This window comes from Elephantulus edwardii, unplaced genomic scaffold, assembly GCF_000299155.1.
Source record: "Elephantulus edwardii isolate Elephantulus edwardi_28Jun2011 unplaced genomic scaffold, EleEdw1.0 scaffold00023, whole genome shotgun sequence".
In the NCBI taxonomy this organism is placed as follows: Eukaryota; Metazoa; Chordata; class Mammalia; order Macroscelidea; family Macroscelididae; genus Elephantulus; species Elephantulus edwardii.
In genome coordinates, this window is record NW_006399773.1 from 2,841,160 (window position 1) to 2,855,488 (window position 14,329).

The 14,329-nt window shown below is 40.6% G+C and overlaps 1 protein-coding gene across 1 annotated transcript in view; it reads left to right on the forward strand.

The window, feature by feature from the left end:
• KLF12 (Kruppel-like factor 12) overlaps positions 1–14,329 on the forward strand; it is a 600,750-nt gene that overhangs the window by 556,653 nt on the left and 29,768 nt on the right. The window contains exon 7 of the mRNA XM_006882709.1: positions 7,863–8,020. Coding sequence (XP_006882771.1) covers positions 7,863–8,020 — 158 coding nt within the window. The remainder of the gene's footprint in view (positions 1–7,862; positions 8,021–14,329) is intronic.

A 14,329-nucleotide genomic window follows, 5' to 3' on the forward strand; every position in this document is an offset into this window, starting at 1 on the left:
AGCCTGAACTTCTTCTTTCATCACCATAGGCTCTTGCTCATATGTTGTTTCATGAAATTCTTCTGTGTCTTCCAATTCCTTTTGATACAGTGATTATTAGATGGAGGGCTTTTTTTACAAGGGTAAAGACACCTTAAAAACATAAAAGAAACAACACTCCAACATAGGAAGAAGGAAATGTTAGAAAAGTTCAATGAACTTTGAAGCAATGTAATAGGAAATACTGGAAATGATCTAAATGTTCATTACATGGGAAAAGAAGTCTGAGGTATATATTTATTGGACTACTGTAACATTTCATCAAAGTCAAAGGAAGAGTTTATGGCTTATTTTATTAAATATTGTTTTATTGAAACACAGCCATGCTTATTTGTTTGTATATTGTCTTTAGGTGTTTTAATGCCCCAGTTTTAGTGTTGGTTCCTTACAATAGAGGCTGTATGGTCTTTATAGTCAGTATAAAATGCTTTCTATCTTACCTTTTACCATAAGTGTATCTTGATTGAATGTTTGGTCAATTTCAGACTGCAAAATTTGGTGAAAATCTTCACTTTCCTCCTCTTTAACTGTTGGTGTGTATGTTTGAATAACAGTCCTAGTAACAGATGTTCTTAGAAAGTGTATGGATAATGTCCTATTAGTCGTAACATTGGACTTCAGGATAGAAGTCTTTTTTCACTATGAATACGGCACCATTTGTCCCTTTTTCATGCCTGGCATAGTACACTATGTGATTGTCTGATTCAAAGCGGCCAATTCTAGGACTTCTCATCTCACTACAACCTAGAATGTCAATGGTTATGCATTCCATTTCCTTTTCCACAACTTCAAATTTTCCAACTTTTATACTCTCTATGTTCTATGTTCCAAATATTAAACAATGTTTGCATTTGTTTCTCCTCATTTTGAATGACTTCTAATCTGAGCTTTGTCTCTAATACTATAACTATCTGTGTTCCTCTGTTGTGCATAGGGTTTTCAGAGCCCTCCTGTTTAAGAAGTGAATGGCCTTCCTTAGTCTGTCTTAATCTGAGAGCTCCACTAAAACCTGTCCACCCTGGGTGACCCTTCTGGTATTTGACACACAAGTGGTATCACAATACCCACAAGTTCCCCAAGATTAGCAAACTGAAAGACAAGTGCTTCAGAATATAGCAAGAACAATGATAAACAAGCCAGGGTATAAATGCTTAAGCTGTTTTAGCAATACACAGATCATTCCTCTAATACAATACACTGACAGATGAGTCTGACATTTTAGGAGGCTCCCTGTCTGAGTCCCCAAGCACCACCTCTAGGAGACAGATTTCTCTCTTTAGTTCTGGAGGAAGATCTTTATCTATGAGCTTCTGCTCCAGAACCTCCTGCCTGTGCTTTATTGTCTTTCTTCTGAATGAAAATGGCAGAAGAGGGGTCAAAAATGCCCCTTTGTATTTCTGCTACTTGGTAACTGTAATGGAAAACTTGGAAACAATGAAGATAGAATGGTTTTTGGAAAAGTATGTACATGGGGACAGAAATGAGGCTGGGCAAAAAATGATCAAGTTTTTGTGTTTAATGATTTATTCATGGCAAATACCTTTTTAAGAAAACACAAATGGAGAATTTACACATGGACTTCCATAATGGAAGGCATAGGAATCTGATTGACTACACCTGTGGAAGGAATCCTTGGAAATGCTCAATATCAGTCAAAACCAGGCCAGGTGCCAACTGTGCAACAGACCTCAATTACTCATGTGCAAGTTCAAATGAAGGCTGAAGAAAATCAAAACAAGTTCTCAAGAAGGAAATATGATCTTGAGTGTATCCCACCTGGCTTTAAAATTCATCTTAAGAGTAGGTTTGATAAAGTGAACACTAATAATCACTGACAACCAGATGAGTTATTGGAGGACATCAAAGATACCATTCATCAAGTGGGGAGCAAAGGCAGAGGAGAAAGAAAAACTAAAATAGATTTCAGAAGGGACCCTAAAATTGCACTGTAGCATGTTTAGAAAGCTTGAACAAAGGGAAGCGATGTTGAAATAGAACACCTGGATAGAAGATTTCAAAGGGCAGCTTAAGAAAACAAACAAGAATATGCAGAGAGCTGGAATTGGAGAATAAAAAGGGAAAGACTCAATAGACATTTCTCAAGTTGAAAGAACTGAAAAAGAAATTCAAGCCTTGAGTTTCAAGACTAAGAGCTGCTATAGACAGAATATTGAGTGACCCAAGAAACATTGGTGGATGGAGGATTGGTGGTTTAAGGAAATGGGAAAGATCTGGTGTGAAAAACAAAGTTTATGGATTTTGTAAGTAAACCAGTATAAAATAAAAAGGTGGTGTTTTGTTTTGGTATTTTAAAAAAAAAATAGCTTTGACCAATGTGCTGTGGCCATACTAAGTAGGGCAAAGAGAAAGCAAGAAGGTCAGTTAAAAGTTTATTACAAAAATCTAGAAATGTTTATGCTGGTTCGTCTAAGAAAATAAACTTTAGTAAATTTAAAAAAAATGAAGATGTTGAAGAGAATACACAGAATCGCTCTGTGATTACACACTCTGTGTGTAAGAATTTGCCAACTCCGAAATATTTTACGAAGCACCATATGATCAAGAACCATGGTAATGAAGGGAGAAGGTCAAGCTGTTCTGAAGACACTGACAAAAAAAATAAGGCCTTACACGTTTCAGATCACAGGTGCAACTATGGACGTACTCATCACTCTGTGCCAGGAAATTTGGAAGAGAAGTTACCTGCCTGTCTGCCTGGAAGAGATTCATATTTGTTTCCATTCTCAAGAAAGGTCATCCAACAGAATGTGGAAATTATTGAACAATCCCATTAATATAACATATAAGCAACATATGGCTGAAAATATTAAAATAACAGTACATAGAGAGCTTCCAGAAATTCAAACTGGATTTACAGGAGTCTGTGTTACCGGGCATATCATTTCTGATGTCAGATGTCTCCTGGCTGAAAGCAAAAAAAAAAAAAAACCTTAAGAATGTCTATTTAACTATGTGAATTATAACAAATTAAACCTAACGTTGAAAAGAATGGGAATCCTAGAACACTTAATTGTGCTCATGCAAAACTATGCCTAGACCAAGAGTTTGTTTTGCACACAAGACAGGGAAATACTACATGATTTAAAATTAGGAAAAATATACCTCAAGGCTATATCCTTTCTCCATATTTCTTCAGTTTGTGTGCTGAACACATTATTCAAGAAGTTGCACTTTGTGAAGATGAATGTGGCATTAGGATTGGGGAAGGACTTGAAGCACTTACTGCAGAAAATCAAAATCCATAGGTTTCAATACAATCTGCATCTCAGTCTCAAAAAAACAAAAACTTATCACCACTAGATCAATAGGTAACGTCATGATAGGAGGAGAAAAGATTGACTCTGTCAACAACTTCATCTTATTTAGATCCATAGTCAGTATACTTGGTACCAACAGTTAGGATATCAGGAGACTTCACACTGGGAAAATCTGTAATCAGACACCTTTCCAAGTTACTGGGGCTCAATGATGTCAGTTTGAGGACTAACGTGTGCCTGATTCAAGCCATGGCCCTCTCATTCATTTCCTATACATGGACAGTGATTAAAGATAACAGAGGAAAAAATCATTTCTTTGAGTTATGGTGTTGAGGAAGAGTACTGATTATCCTGTGGACTGCAAAAAAATCCAAACAGATGTCTTGAAGAAAGTGCAGCCAGAGTGCTCCTGGGAGGCAAAAATGATCTTCTCATATACTTTGGACTTATTGCTAGGAGAGGCTATTCCTTGGAGAAGGACATCGTGTTTAGAAAGGTGGAGGGTCCGCAAAAGAGAAGACCTTAACCAGATGGATTGACATAGTGACAGCAGCAATAGATTCAAGTATGTCAGACACTCTAAGAATGGCACAGAATAAGACTGTTCATAGGGTCACTTTGAGTCATACTCAACTCAATGGCATCTAACACCCACCACCTTTTACGGGGGTGAAAAATTATCTTTTACAGAAAATTTTTTGTACATTTTTGAAAATGCCATCTGTTGCAATCTGTGCCTTTTTTTCTTTTTGTTTAAATGGGCTACTAGAGTGCCAGTGGCCCAGTGATAAGAGGCTGCACTGCATTCAAAGGCATATGATTCAAATCTACCAGCTGCCAGATGGGCAGTCTCCTTCATTGCAGTTTATAGCCTCTGAAAACCTATGGGTCAGTTCTGACTGGACAGCACATAACAACAAAAACAATAAAGTAAAAGAGATGCTCTGGTGGCTTAATGGTAAGGAATTGTGTTACCTAGGCAAAGGTACACAGTTTAAATCTACCAGCTGCTCTATGAGTGAAAGACAATCTCCTGTATAATTTACTACCTCTGTAAATTGGCTGAAGGGTCAACCATGGGTCAGTTCCTACTCTAGGGTGGTGGTGGTGGTTGTTGACTGCCTTTGAGTCGAGCATGACTCATAGTGATCCTATGAACAAAAGGCTTAAAACCCCTCTACAACTATCAGCATTTATCAGTTCATAATTTCCAGAGGCATGTTATTTAAGAAGTGGGTGCCACTCCTGCTTCCAAACTCTAGGGTACACAACAACAATAAATAAAAGATCATTCTAATTAAACTGTAATAGGAAGTCCAGTTATAGGAAGAATACTAATTTAAGAGATGTTAAAATGTGAGAAAACAAATGCAATTTCAAATTTATGAAGTGTGCAAAAAATAAGGTCCCAGGAATAGATGGTATACCAATTGACATATTTCAGGAACAGATGCTGCCCTGGACGTGCTCACCAAGTTGTGCCAAGAAATCTGGAGAACAACCACTTGGCTAACTGACTGAAAGAGATCTATATTTGTTCCCATCCCAAAAAAGGGTAACCCACAGAGTGTGGAAACTATAGAACAATAGCATTGATTTCACATACAAGCAAGGTTCTACTAAAGATTATTCAAAAACAACTGGAATAGCACATCAGCAGAGAACTTCCAGAAGTCCAGGCTGGGTTTAGAAGGGGTCGTGGTACTAGGGATATTGTAGCTAATGTTAGATGGATCTTAGCTGAAAGCAAGGAATACCAGAGAAATGTCTATCTGTGTTTCATTGACTATGCAAAGGTGTTTGACTGTGTGGATCATAACAAACTGTCTGACTCTGAGAAGAATGGGAATCCCAGAACACTTGATTGTACTAATGAGAAACCTATACTTAGACCAAGAGGCAGTTGTCAGAACAGAGCAAGGAAACACTGCATGGTTCAAAATTGGGAAGGGCGTACACCAGGGATGTGTCCTGTCTCCATACCTTTTCAACTTGTATGCAGAGCAGATTATCCAGGAGTCTGGCCTCTATGAGGAGAAATGTAGGATGAAGATTGGTGGAAGATCTATCAACAATCTGCGTTATGCCAATGACACAACCCTGCTTGCTGAAACTGAAGAGGACCTGAAGTGCCTGCTGCAGAGTGTCAAGGACTACAGCCTCCAATATGGACTGAGGCTCGATGTCAAGAAGACAAAGATTCTCACCACTGACCAATTGGAAGCATCAGGATGGATGGTGAAGAGATTGAGATTGTTCATAGCTTTAGTTTGCTTGGCCCCACAGTCAACACTCTTGGCACCAGTAGGCAGGAAATTAAAAGACGTATTGCGATGGGAAAGTCTGCTGTTAGGGACCTCTCCAAAGTGCTGAAGAGCAATGGTGTCTGTCTGGAGACTAAGGTGCATCTGATACAGGCCATGGTCTTTGCTATCACTTGTTATGCATCAGAGAGTTGGACAGTGACTAAGGAGGATAGAAGGAGAATTGATACCTTTGAGCTGTGGTGCTGGAGAAGAGTATTGAGGGTGCCATGGACTGGTAGGAAAATAAACAGATTCATCCTGGAAAGGGTTAAATTGGGAGGCTCCTTGGAGGCAAGGACTCTGAGGCTCATCTAAGATACTTTGGATATGTTGTAAGGAGAGACTGGTCCTTGGTGAAGGACGTCATGCTTGGCAGGGTGGAGGGACAGCGCAGGAGGGGAAGGCCCTCTATGAGGTGGATTGATTCAGTGACTGGGGTAATCGGGATGGGTGTGTCAGAGACAGAGCAGAGTTTAGGGCTGTTGTACATAGGGTTGCTATGAGTTACAAGCAACTTGACGGCACATGACAACAACAACATCAACAGCATGTTGCACTTCAAATGTTAATCAAACTATGGCTACTTTCATTAACATGATTAGATCGCAGATGCTTAATGTTGAGTGGAGGAAAAGGAAAGGTGTAGAACAATTTGCAGAATGGTACAAATACTGATGTTTATTTGACATTATGACTGCCTGTCAATATGTAGTGTGTATGTATCGATATGCAAATGTAGAGATCTTTGGGGACCTGCTGGTAGGGAGTTCAAATTCACCAGCCACTCTAGTGGAGAAGAATGACTATCTCCACCCGGGTGATTACAGTTCCTGAAAACCTGCTGGCACATTAGCTTTGAGTCCATTCAACTTGATGACGAATTGAGTTTTATACGTTGTTGTTATGTGCCAATTGCACCGTCTCCAATACACCCATCCCGATTACCCCAGTCACTGAATCAATCCACCTCATAGAGGGCTTTCCCCTCCTGTACTGTCCCTACACCCTCCCAAGCATGATGTCTCTCTCCAAGGACTGGTCCCTCCTTTCAACATGTCCAAAGTATGTTAGACGGAGCCTCAGAATGCTTGCCTCCAAGGAGCCGCCCAGTTCCCTCTCCAGGATGAATCTGAGTTTTATGTACATATGTAAATATAATTTTTATATTTAGAAGAGTCTGAAGGAAATTGGCAAGAGTTAAATGGATCCAGAGGATAATAGAGATAAGGAAGAAATCTATCTACCATGTTCAATTTCCTTTAAAGAGTTGACTTCCTAATAGCAATTAAAAATTTGAAAAGCCCCAAATCATGGAACACTAGAGGAAAAGAAATATGATAATTGGCAGTAGCAAGGTGGGTTTTTTAAATAATAGGAGTAGAGATGATTTTAAAAATTCTATTTCATAACAATTTTGAAGAAACACAGGGATAATAAGAGATGAATCACAGTTTCCTTTCAATCAAAATAAGCCAAGGTTTGAAGAGGTATATGTTACTCACTTGCCTGGAATTATCAAGTAATCTTTTTTTTTTTCCCCCCTGAAGGATTAAAAGTAAATAATGGAAGTGTTAGGGCCAAATTTCAGAGTTGAAACCGTTTTTTTTTGCTTTTTTCATAATGGCGGTACGGCTAATCTTTAAGGAACAATGCCCTTTATTCCTCCTCATGAAAAACCAGCAAGTGGAAAAGTTGAATGTCAGGTACAATTTCCTGAATAGTAAAGGCTTGTCATGAGTCATGTTATTGATGTGCTGATGTCATTTCTTTCAGCCTGACCTCACTGGGTTTGAAAAGTACATTGTGATTTTACACTGTTTGTACGTGGTTACACGCAGTCCGGACCAGCATGTTATTTATTAAATGCATTGATTGTGTTCTTTTTCTATGGCAAGAATTCCTAAAATGTTCTCTAAAGTTCAAAATGATGAGATACAATCTTAACACTCACCATACTATTTATTCTAATGCTGAACATTGACTCACCTTACATTTTTTTAATTTCTTTTTTCTTTCTTTGAGTGGTTTTTGTTTTCTCTTTCTCTACCTGGTGGTATTTTACCAGAAATGGTGAGTCATGAGAAGCAAGATAGATCAGAGGAAGTGGGCACAGAAAACACACATGTGGCCAGGAGTCTGTATGAAGTTGTGGATATGAAATCAAGTTCTCCTACCACCAGAACAAAAACAAAGGCCTGTGTTCTCAACATTTAATGCCATTGTTTTTCTTTTTTTCCAGTTCAATTTCACCATTTAGTATTGAGAGCACAAGACGCCAACGGCGGTCTGAATCCCCAGACTCCAGAAAACGGCGTATCCACAGATGTGACTTTGAGGGATGCAACAAAGTGTACACAAAAAGTTCTCACCTGAAGGCTCATCGGAGGACACACACAGGTACAGTACCCCCGGGGGCTCTTCACCTGATGGGCAGGCAGAGTCTGAGAAGGACTGTTGCTGCCCCCACAGCTTGTGTTCCTCAGAGGTTACATCTGGCACTCACCCACGTTACACACAGCTGGGGGTGAGTTTGTCTTCTGGGCTGGGTCCATCCCTCCTTATCCAAAAAGGTGACACCTTAGTCACCTCTGGCGACCATCAGTGTGAATGCAGTGATTTCATTTTAAAATAGGATGAAGAGAGTGATATCATTTTTGCCACCAAGTAGTAATTATGTCATTGATCGGGTTAAAAAAACGTCCTTGTGCTATGTCTTAACCGTCATCACCCTGGGATCATGGTTTTTTAAACTCTGGTGTCCTCGTGGTAAGAAGTTGAACTGCCAATCCAAAGGCAATTTGAACCCACTAGCTACTCTATGAGAGCAAGAATGGGCCTTCTCCTCCTGTGCAGTTTACTGCCCCTGAAAACCCCCTGGAGTTCAACTGTGAGTCGGTTGGGGCCCAGCAACAATATAACAACTCTCCCCACATAACTAAACTCCCTAAAAAAATTATTGCACTTTTGACCATTTTATAAACATTTTCATATGATTACATTTAAATAAACTTCACTGATTTTTTTAATACTGAATCTTTTATTATTTAAAATAAAATCGTTTACACAGAAGAAAATGGAGACCACAGTGGATTCTCTGACAATCCTGTCATCCATGTATCCAGACTTCCATGCATCCATCTAGGAAATGAGCTGTCAGTCTTCACTCAGTCCCTATTCATTTTAATCTTCCCCCTGCCTTTGGCTATCCCTCAGCTAGCATCTCTCAGCTCTGATGGCTTCTGGATCCTAATGATTACAGTCTGGAAACTAAAGTGTGCCTGATACAGGTCATGATTTTCACAGTTTCTTGCTGTGCATCACATAGCTGGACAGTGACTCAGGATGATAGAAGAATCGATGCCTTTGAGTTGTGGTGCAGTAGAAGAGTGTTGAACATCCTGTAGACTACCAGGAGAACAAACAGGTCTGACCTAGAGAGGGTGAAACCAGGCTGCTCCCTGGAGGCAAGGATTTTGAAGCTCCAACGTGCATACTTTTGGCACATGGCCAGAAGGGACCAGTCCTTGGAGAAGGCCATGATGCTTGGAAGGGTGGAGAGACAGTGCAAGAGAGGAAGTTCCAGAATGAGATGGGTTGATTTTAGTGACTTGAGAAATGGGATTAGGTATGTCAGAGATGATGAGGTTGGCTCAAGATAAGGCAGAATTCAGGACTATTGCACATAGGATATGAGTCGCAGGCGAATCCGTGTCACATAACAACAACAGTGGGAAGCACTGACAAGAGACTAATGTGGAAAGAATGAGCAAAGTAAATTTTCTAAGAAAAGTTGGTGACTGGAATGTGTGAAGCTGAAAGTAGAGAAACTATAACAAAAACCCTGTGCCAATGAGTTGGTTCCAACTGATAGTGACCCTTCATCGGGTTTCTGGGCCTGTAAATCTTATTGGGAGACTGCCTGTCTTTCTTCTAAGGAGTGGCTGACAGAAATTCCTTCATGTGCCTACCTGGTGGCAGAGTACCACAGAATGAGAACTTAAGATTTAGTATCTACCTGAAACACAAGACTCCAAGTAAAATAGACTCTCAAATGTTATGCAAATAGTATTCCCATCTTAAATATATTACAGAGACCACAGTATAAAAATTCTTTCTCAGCACAGATAGCAAAAATGTAAATCGCCATTCTTTCTCATTTATTTAGCCCACGTTATTATTTCGAGAATTCCTAAAGTAAACAAGCTAAACAAGGAGCCTAAGGAATCTTTTTTTGCAGTGATAAGAAGGTTTAGTGACCACAAGATTTGCCTGCACTCAGAAAAGCGTGATAAAAATCACATGAAAAAAATCCTTTTTTTCATCTAGAACTTCTCTTATTTCTAGAGTTAATTTGAAGTGCTTTTCAGAGTGTCTTGACTATTTTTTTTTCCCCCGTTTCCAATCTTTACCCCTTTCTACTTAATTCTGGAGTCTTCTCTATTGATTTCGAGCTCTCCTGTAAAAGATTTCCACTTTTGTCTTGTTGTTATAAGCTGTCAAGTTGACTATAACTAGTCATGATCCTATTAACAATGGCTCTGAACCTTGTCCAATCTTGAGCCAACATCACCATTTCTGACACACCTAACTCCATTGCCACAGTCACTGTGTCAAGCCATCTCTTCCTCTCCTGCGCTGACCCTCTACCCTTTCACCTGTCTCTTAGGCACTACTTTTAGTGGTTTTTTTAATCATTAAGATGGAGTTTAGAAAAGATGGAAATAGAATAAGCACTTTCCTTGATGTCAGTATAGGGCCCATTGCTGTCGAGTAGATTCTGACTCACAGTGAGCATGTAGGCCAGAGTAGAACTCTCTCCCAGGACACCCGATGCTGTAATCACCACAGAAGTACACTCCTTCGTCTTTCTTCATGGAGTGGCTGATGCACGAAACTCCTTGCCATTGAGTTGGAACAGACTCACTGCTGACCCTCCAGCAGGTTTTTTAGGATTTTATATGATGTATGAATCATACAGGAGACTGCCCATCTTTGTCCTGTGGAGCCTGAAGTGGAGTTGAACTGGCCACATTTAAGTTAGCAGCGCATCTGCTGATGGTCGTGCTACCAGAGGGCCCTAAGGAGTGGCTGGTGGTTTCAAACTACAGACCTTTCGGTTAGCAACTGAGTGCTTTGCCCCTGCATCTCCAAAGCTCTTTGTATCATTGTATGTTGTGTGTGTTGTTGTGCGCCAAGCCAAGTGCACTGGGGTGGAACCAACCCACAGCTGATCCTCCAGCAGGTTTTCAGAAGCCGTAAGTCACTGAAAGGAGATTGCCTATCTTTCTCCCACGGAGCAGCTGGTAGATGCGAACCGTGTGCCTTTGGAATGTAACACAAGTTCTTACCGCTAGGCCACCAAAGCTTATATCTGTGTATTGTTGTTGTTGTTGTTAAGTGCCATTGAGTCGTTGGCAACTCTTAGGGACCCTGTGAAGGAAAGTCCTAGACACTTGGGTTCCAGGTTCATAGGGTTTCCGGAGGCAAGCTATGGAAGTGGATGCCACTCGTCCTTCCAAGCTTGTTTTAATTAGGGAGCTCCACCAAACACTGTCCACCATGCGTGACTCATCAGTGTCATAGTGTTCAGTTTCACAGTGACCACAAGTTACCTCTGCACAGCAAGTGGATACACCAGGGATATAAATATATATATCCATACATACATATATACTTACACACACACACACACACACACACACATATATAAACAAGTATCTGTGTATAGTGAGCACAAATCGTAGTGTAAGAAATCTGGTCATATTATTGACTTATTTTGTGAACATCAGGTCAATAAACATAATGAGCTTTCTTCTATGAGTTCTTGCCTCCTTTATTCCTGTTTTCCTTAAACTTTCTGGGATACATACATACATACATACACACACACACACACACACACACACACACACACCATCTTCACAGAGACTATATTCAAATGATGATCACCAAAAGAGGTAAAATGGTAAATAGGCACTAACAATTAACTGATTCCACCCCTTTTTATTTATTATGAGTATTTAATTTCATAGTATTAATGGTTTTAACATAAACTCTGAAAGTAGTGGGGATAAAATACTTATAATTCGAAACAATAGAAGTTTTGAATGTTTTTATCAAGTCGATTCTAAGTAATATTGACTGATCTGTGGGGTTTCCAAGTTTCTTGTCTACTTTTATTCCAGCTGCTACATTTTACTCTCAGAGTTGCTAGATTCGAACTGCTGAAAATTGGGATTAGGAGCTGAGTGTTTAACCTCTGCACCTCCAGGGCTCCAGTGAATGTTGAACTCAAACCCAAACTCACCGCCATCAAGTCATTGCCAACTCACAGCAGACCCTCCAGTGGGTTCCCAAGGCTCTAAATGACCCTGGAGAAGATTGCCCATCTTCCTTTCTCACAGCCACTGGTAGATTCAAGCCGTCACAGTGAAGTTAATTAGTTTGGTTTCTTAATAAGAGGAAATCACAGGTTATAAGATGAGAATGACCTTTAGATGTCCCAGAGAGAGGCTAGTTTCCTTCCTAGTGAGGGGAACTTCCCACGTATCCATCCTCTCACAGAGAACTGGTCACTTTTGGGCAGTTGTCCACACACTTCTTTGCTTGGTGCTTGCTCTTCACTGTAACCTGATGGTTGTAACCTGAGGTATTCTCATCTCCTTTCTACAAGTGTGAGCCCTCTCTAGAATGCCTTCCACAGCAGTAATTTTCACACATCTCCTAAACTTTTCCAATGAGGTTATTCTCCTGCAAGGGAACTTGGGTGAAATGTGCAAGACAGAATCATGGTCTTCCAGGGCGAAATTGCTTCATTTGGTATTGTTCGGTGCTCAGTACTTTGCTTTGTTTTTTTCTCCTTTTAATATTTTTATTAGTTTGCATACAGTAATCATATACATTGTGTTTTATACAATCTTTCATATGTTGTTACGTGCCATTGAGTCACCTTATGTACACAGCCCTAAACCCTGCTCTATCCCTTGCCAATCTTATTGTCTCCGACACACCATGATGGAATCAATCCATCTCAACGAGGGTCTTCCTCTCTGGTGCTGTCCCTCTCTGAGGACTAATCCCACATTGCAAAATGTCCAAAGTATGTCAGACAAAGCTTCAGAATCCTTGCCTTCAAGGAGCAGCCTGGTTTCACCCTCTCCAGGACAAACTTGTTTGTTCTCCTACCAGTCCATGGTACATTCAACACTCCTCTCCAGCACCAAAGCTCAAAGGCATTAACTCTCCTTCTATAATCCCTATATACTGTATTTTATATAATTAATTACTATTGATCTATGCTTTTTTTTTAATAGGATGACTAATTATCACACAGGTGTCTTAGAGAAGGTGCAGTCAGAATGCTCCTGGGAGGCAAAGATTATAAAGCCCTGTCTCACATGTTGTTGTTGTTGTTATGTGCTGTCGAGTCGCCTGCAACTCATAGCGACCCTATGTACAACAGCCCTAAACTCCGCTCTGCCCTGTGACAATCACACTCTCTGACACTCCCATCCCAATTATCCCAGTCACTGAATCAGTCCACCTCACAGAGGGCCTTCCTCTCCTGCGCTGTCCCTCCACTCTCCCAAGCATGATGTCCCTCTCCAAGGACCAGTCTCTCCTCACAACATGTCCAAAGTTTGTTAGACGGAGCCTCAAAATCCTTGCCTCCAAGGAGCCACCCGGTTTAACCCTTTCCAGGATTCACCTGTCTCACATACTTCAGGCATATTACGAGGAGAGGCTGTTTCTTGGAGAGGGACATCTTGCTTGGAAAGGTGGAGGGCTGGCGAAAGAGAGGAGGACCCTCAAACAGATGGTCTGACACAGTGGCTGCAGAAATTGTGTTAATTATGTTAATTGATGTAAGGAAAATGTTAAGTATTTCTGTGAGACTATTAAAGTCCACCAGCTGCTCTGTTGGAGAAAGAGGGACAGTCTTCTCCTGTGCTATTTACTGTCTCTGAAATCCCACTGGAGGGTCAGCTATGGGTCGATTCCAACTTAACGGTACACAACAACAACAACATTAAAGTCAGGAGCTGCTGACAAGGTCATCTCCATTGCAATTCTCTCTAACTGGTTTCTTCTCAAAAGAAACATGTCATTTTGTATTCGTAGTTGAAACCATCCCCACGGTTTTGAAATAGTTCCTATCAATAAAGTCACTACCAATAAAGTGAAATCAAAACAGAGCAGAATTTTTAAAATTTGAGTGATTTCCAAGAGGAAAATTTATACATCTTGAATAGGCATAGACAAAGCATGGTGAGCCCTTTCAGGAACCTAACTCATGAGATTGGATGAGTATGGAGAGAGACACACACACGTTCAGAGCAGTGTAGTTGTCTACCTGTGAGCAGATACCACTATTTCTCACTGCACGCAGAACCCAGTGGTGGAGGGTCAGTGAAGGAGAGGAAGACCACCATTGAGGAGGATTGACCTGACGACTGCAGCAATGGGCTCAGGTGTATCAGAAATGAGGAGGGTGGCACGGGATAAGACAGAATTCAGGTCTGTTGTTTATAGGGTCACATGAGTCATACTCAACTTGACAGCACCTCACAATAGCAACATGCCAACAAATAGGTTGTCCCTGTTTTCTAAGGGGGAGATTTCCATTTTTAGCCAGCCTGTGACATGTCATTTATCTCATTCCAATACTACCCTGGTTCACCCAAATTTTCTAAATTGCCATCTGGG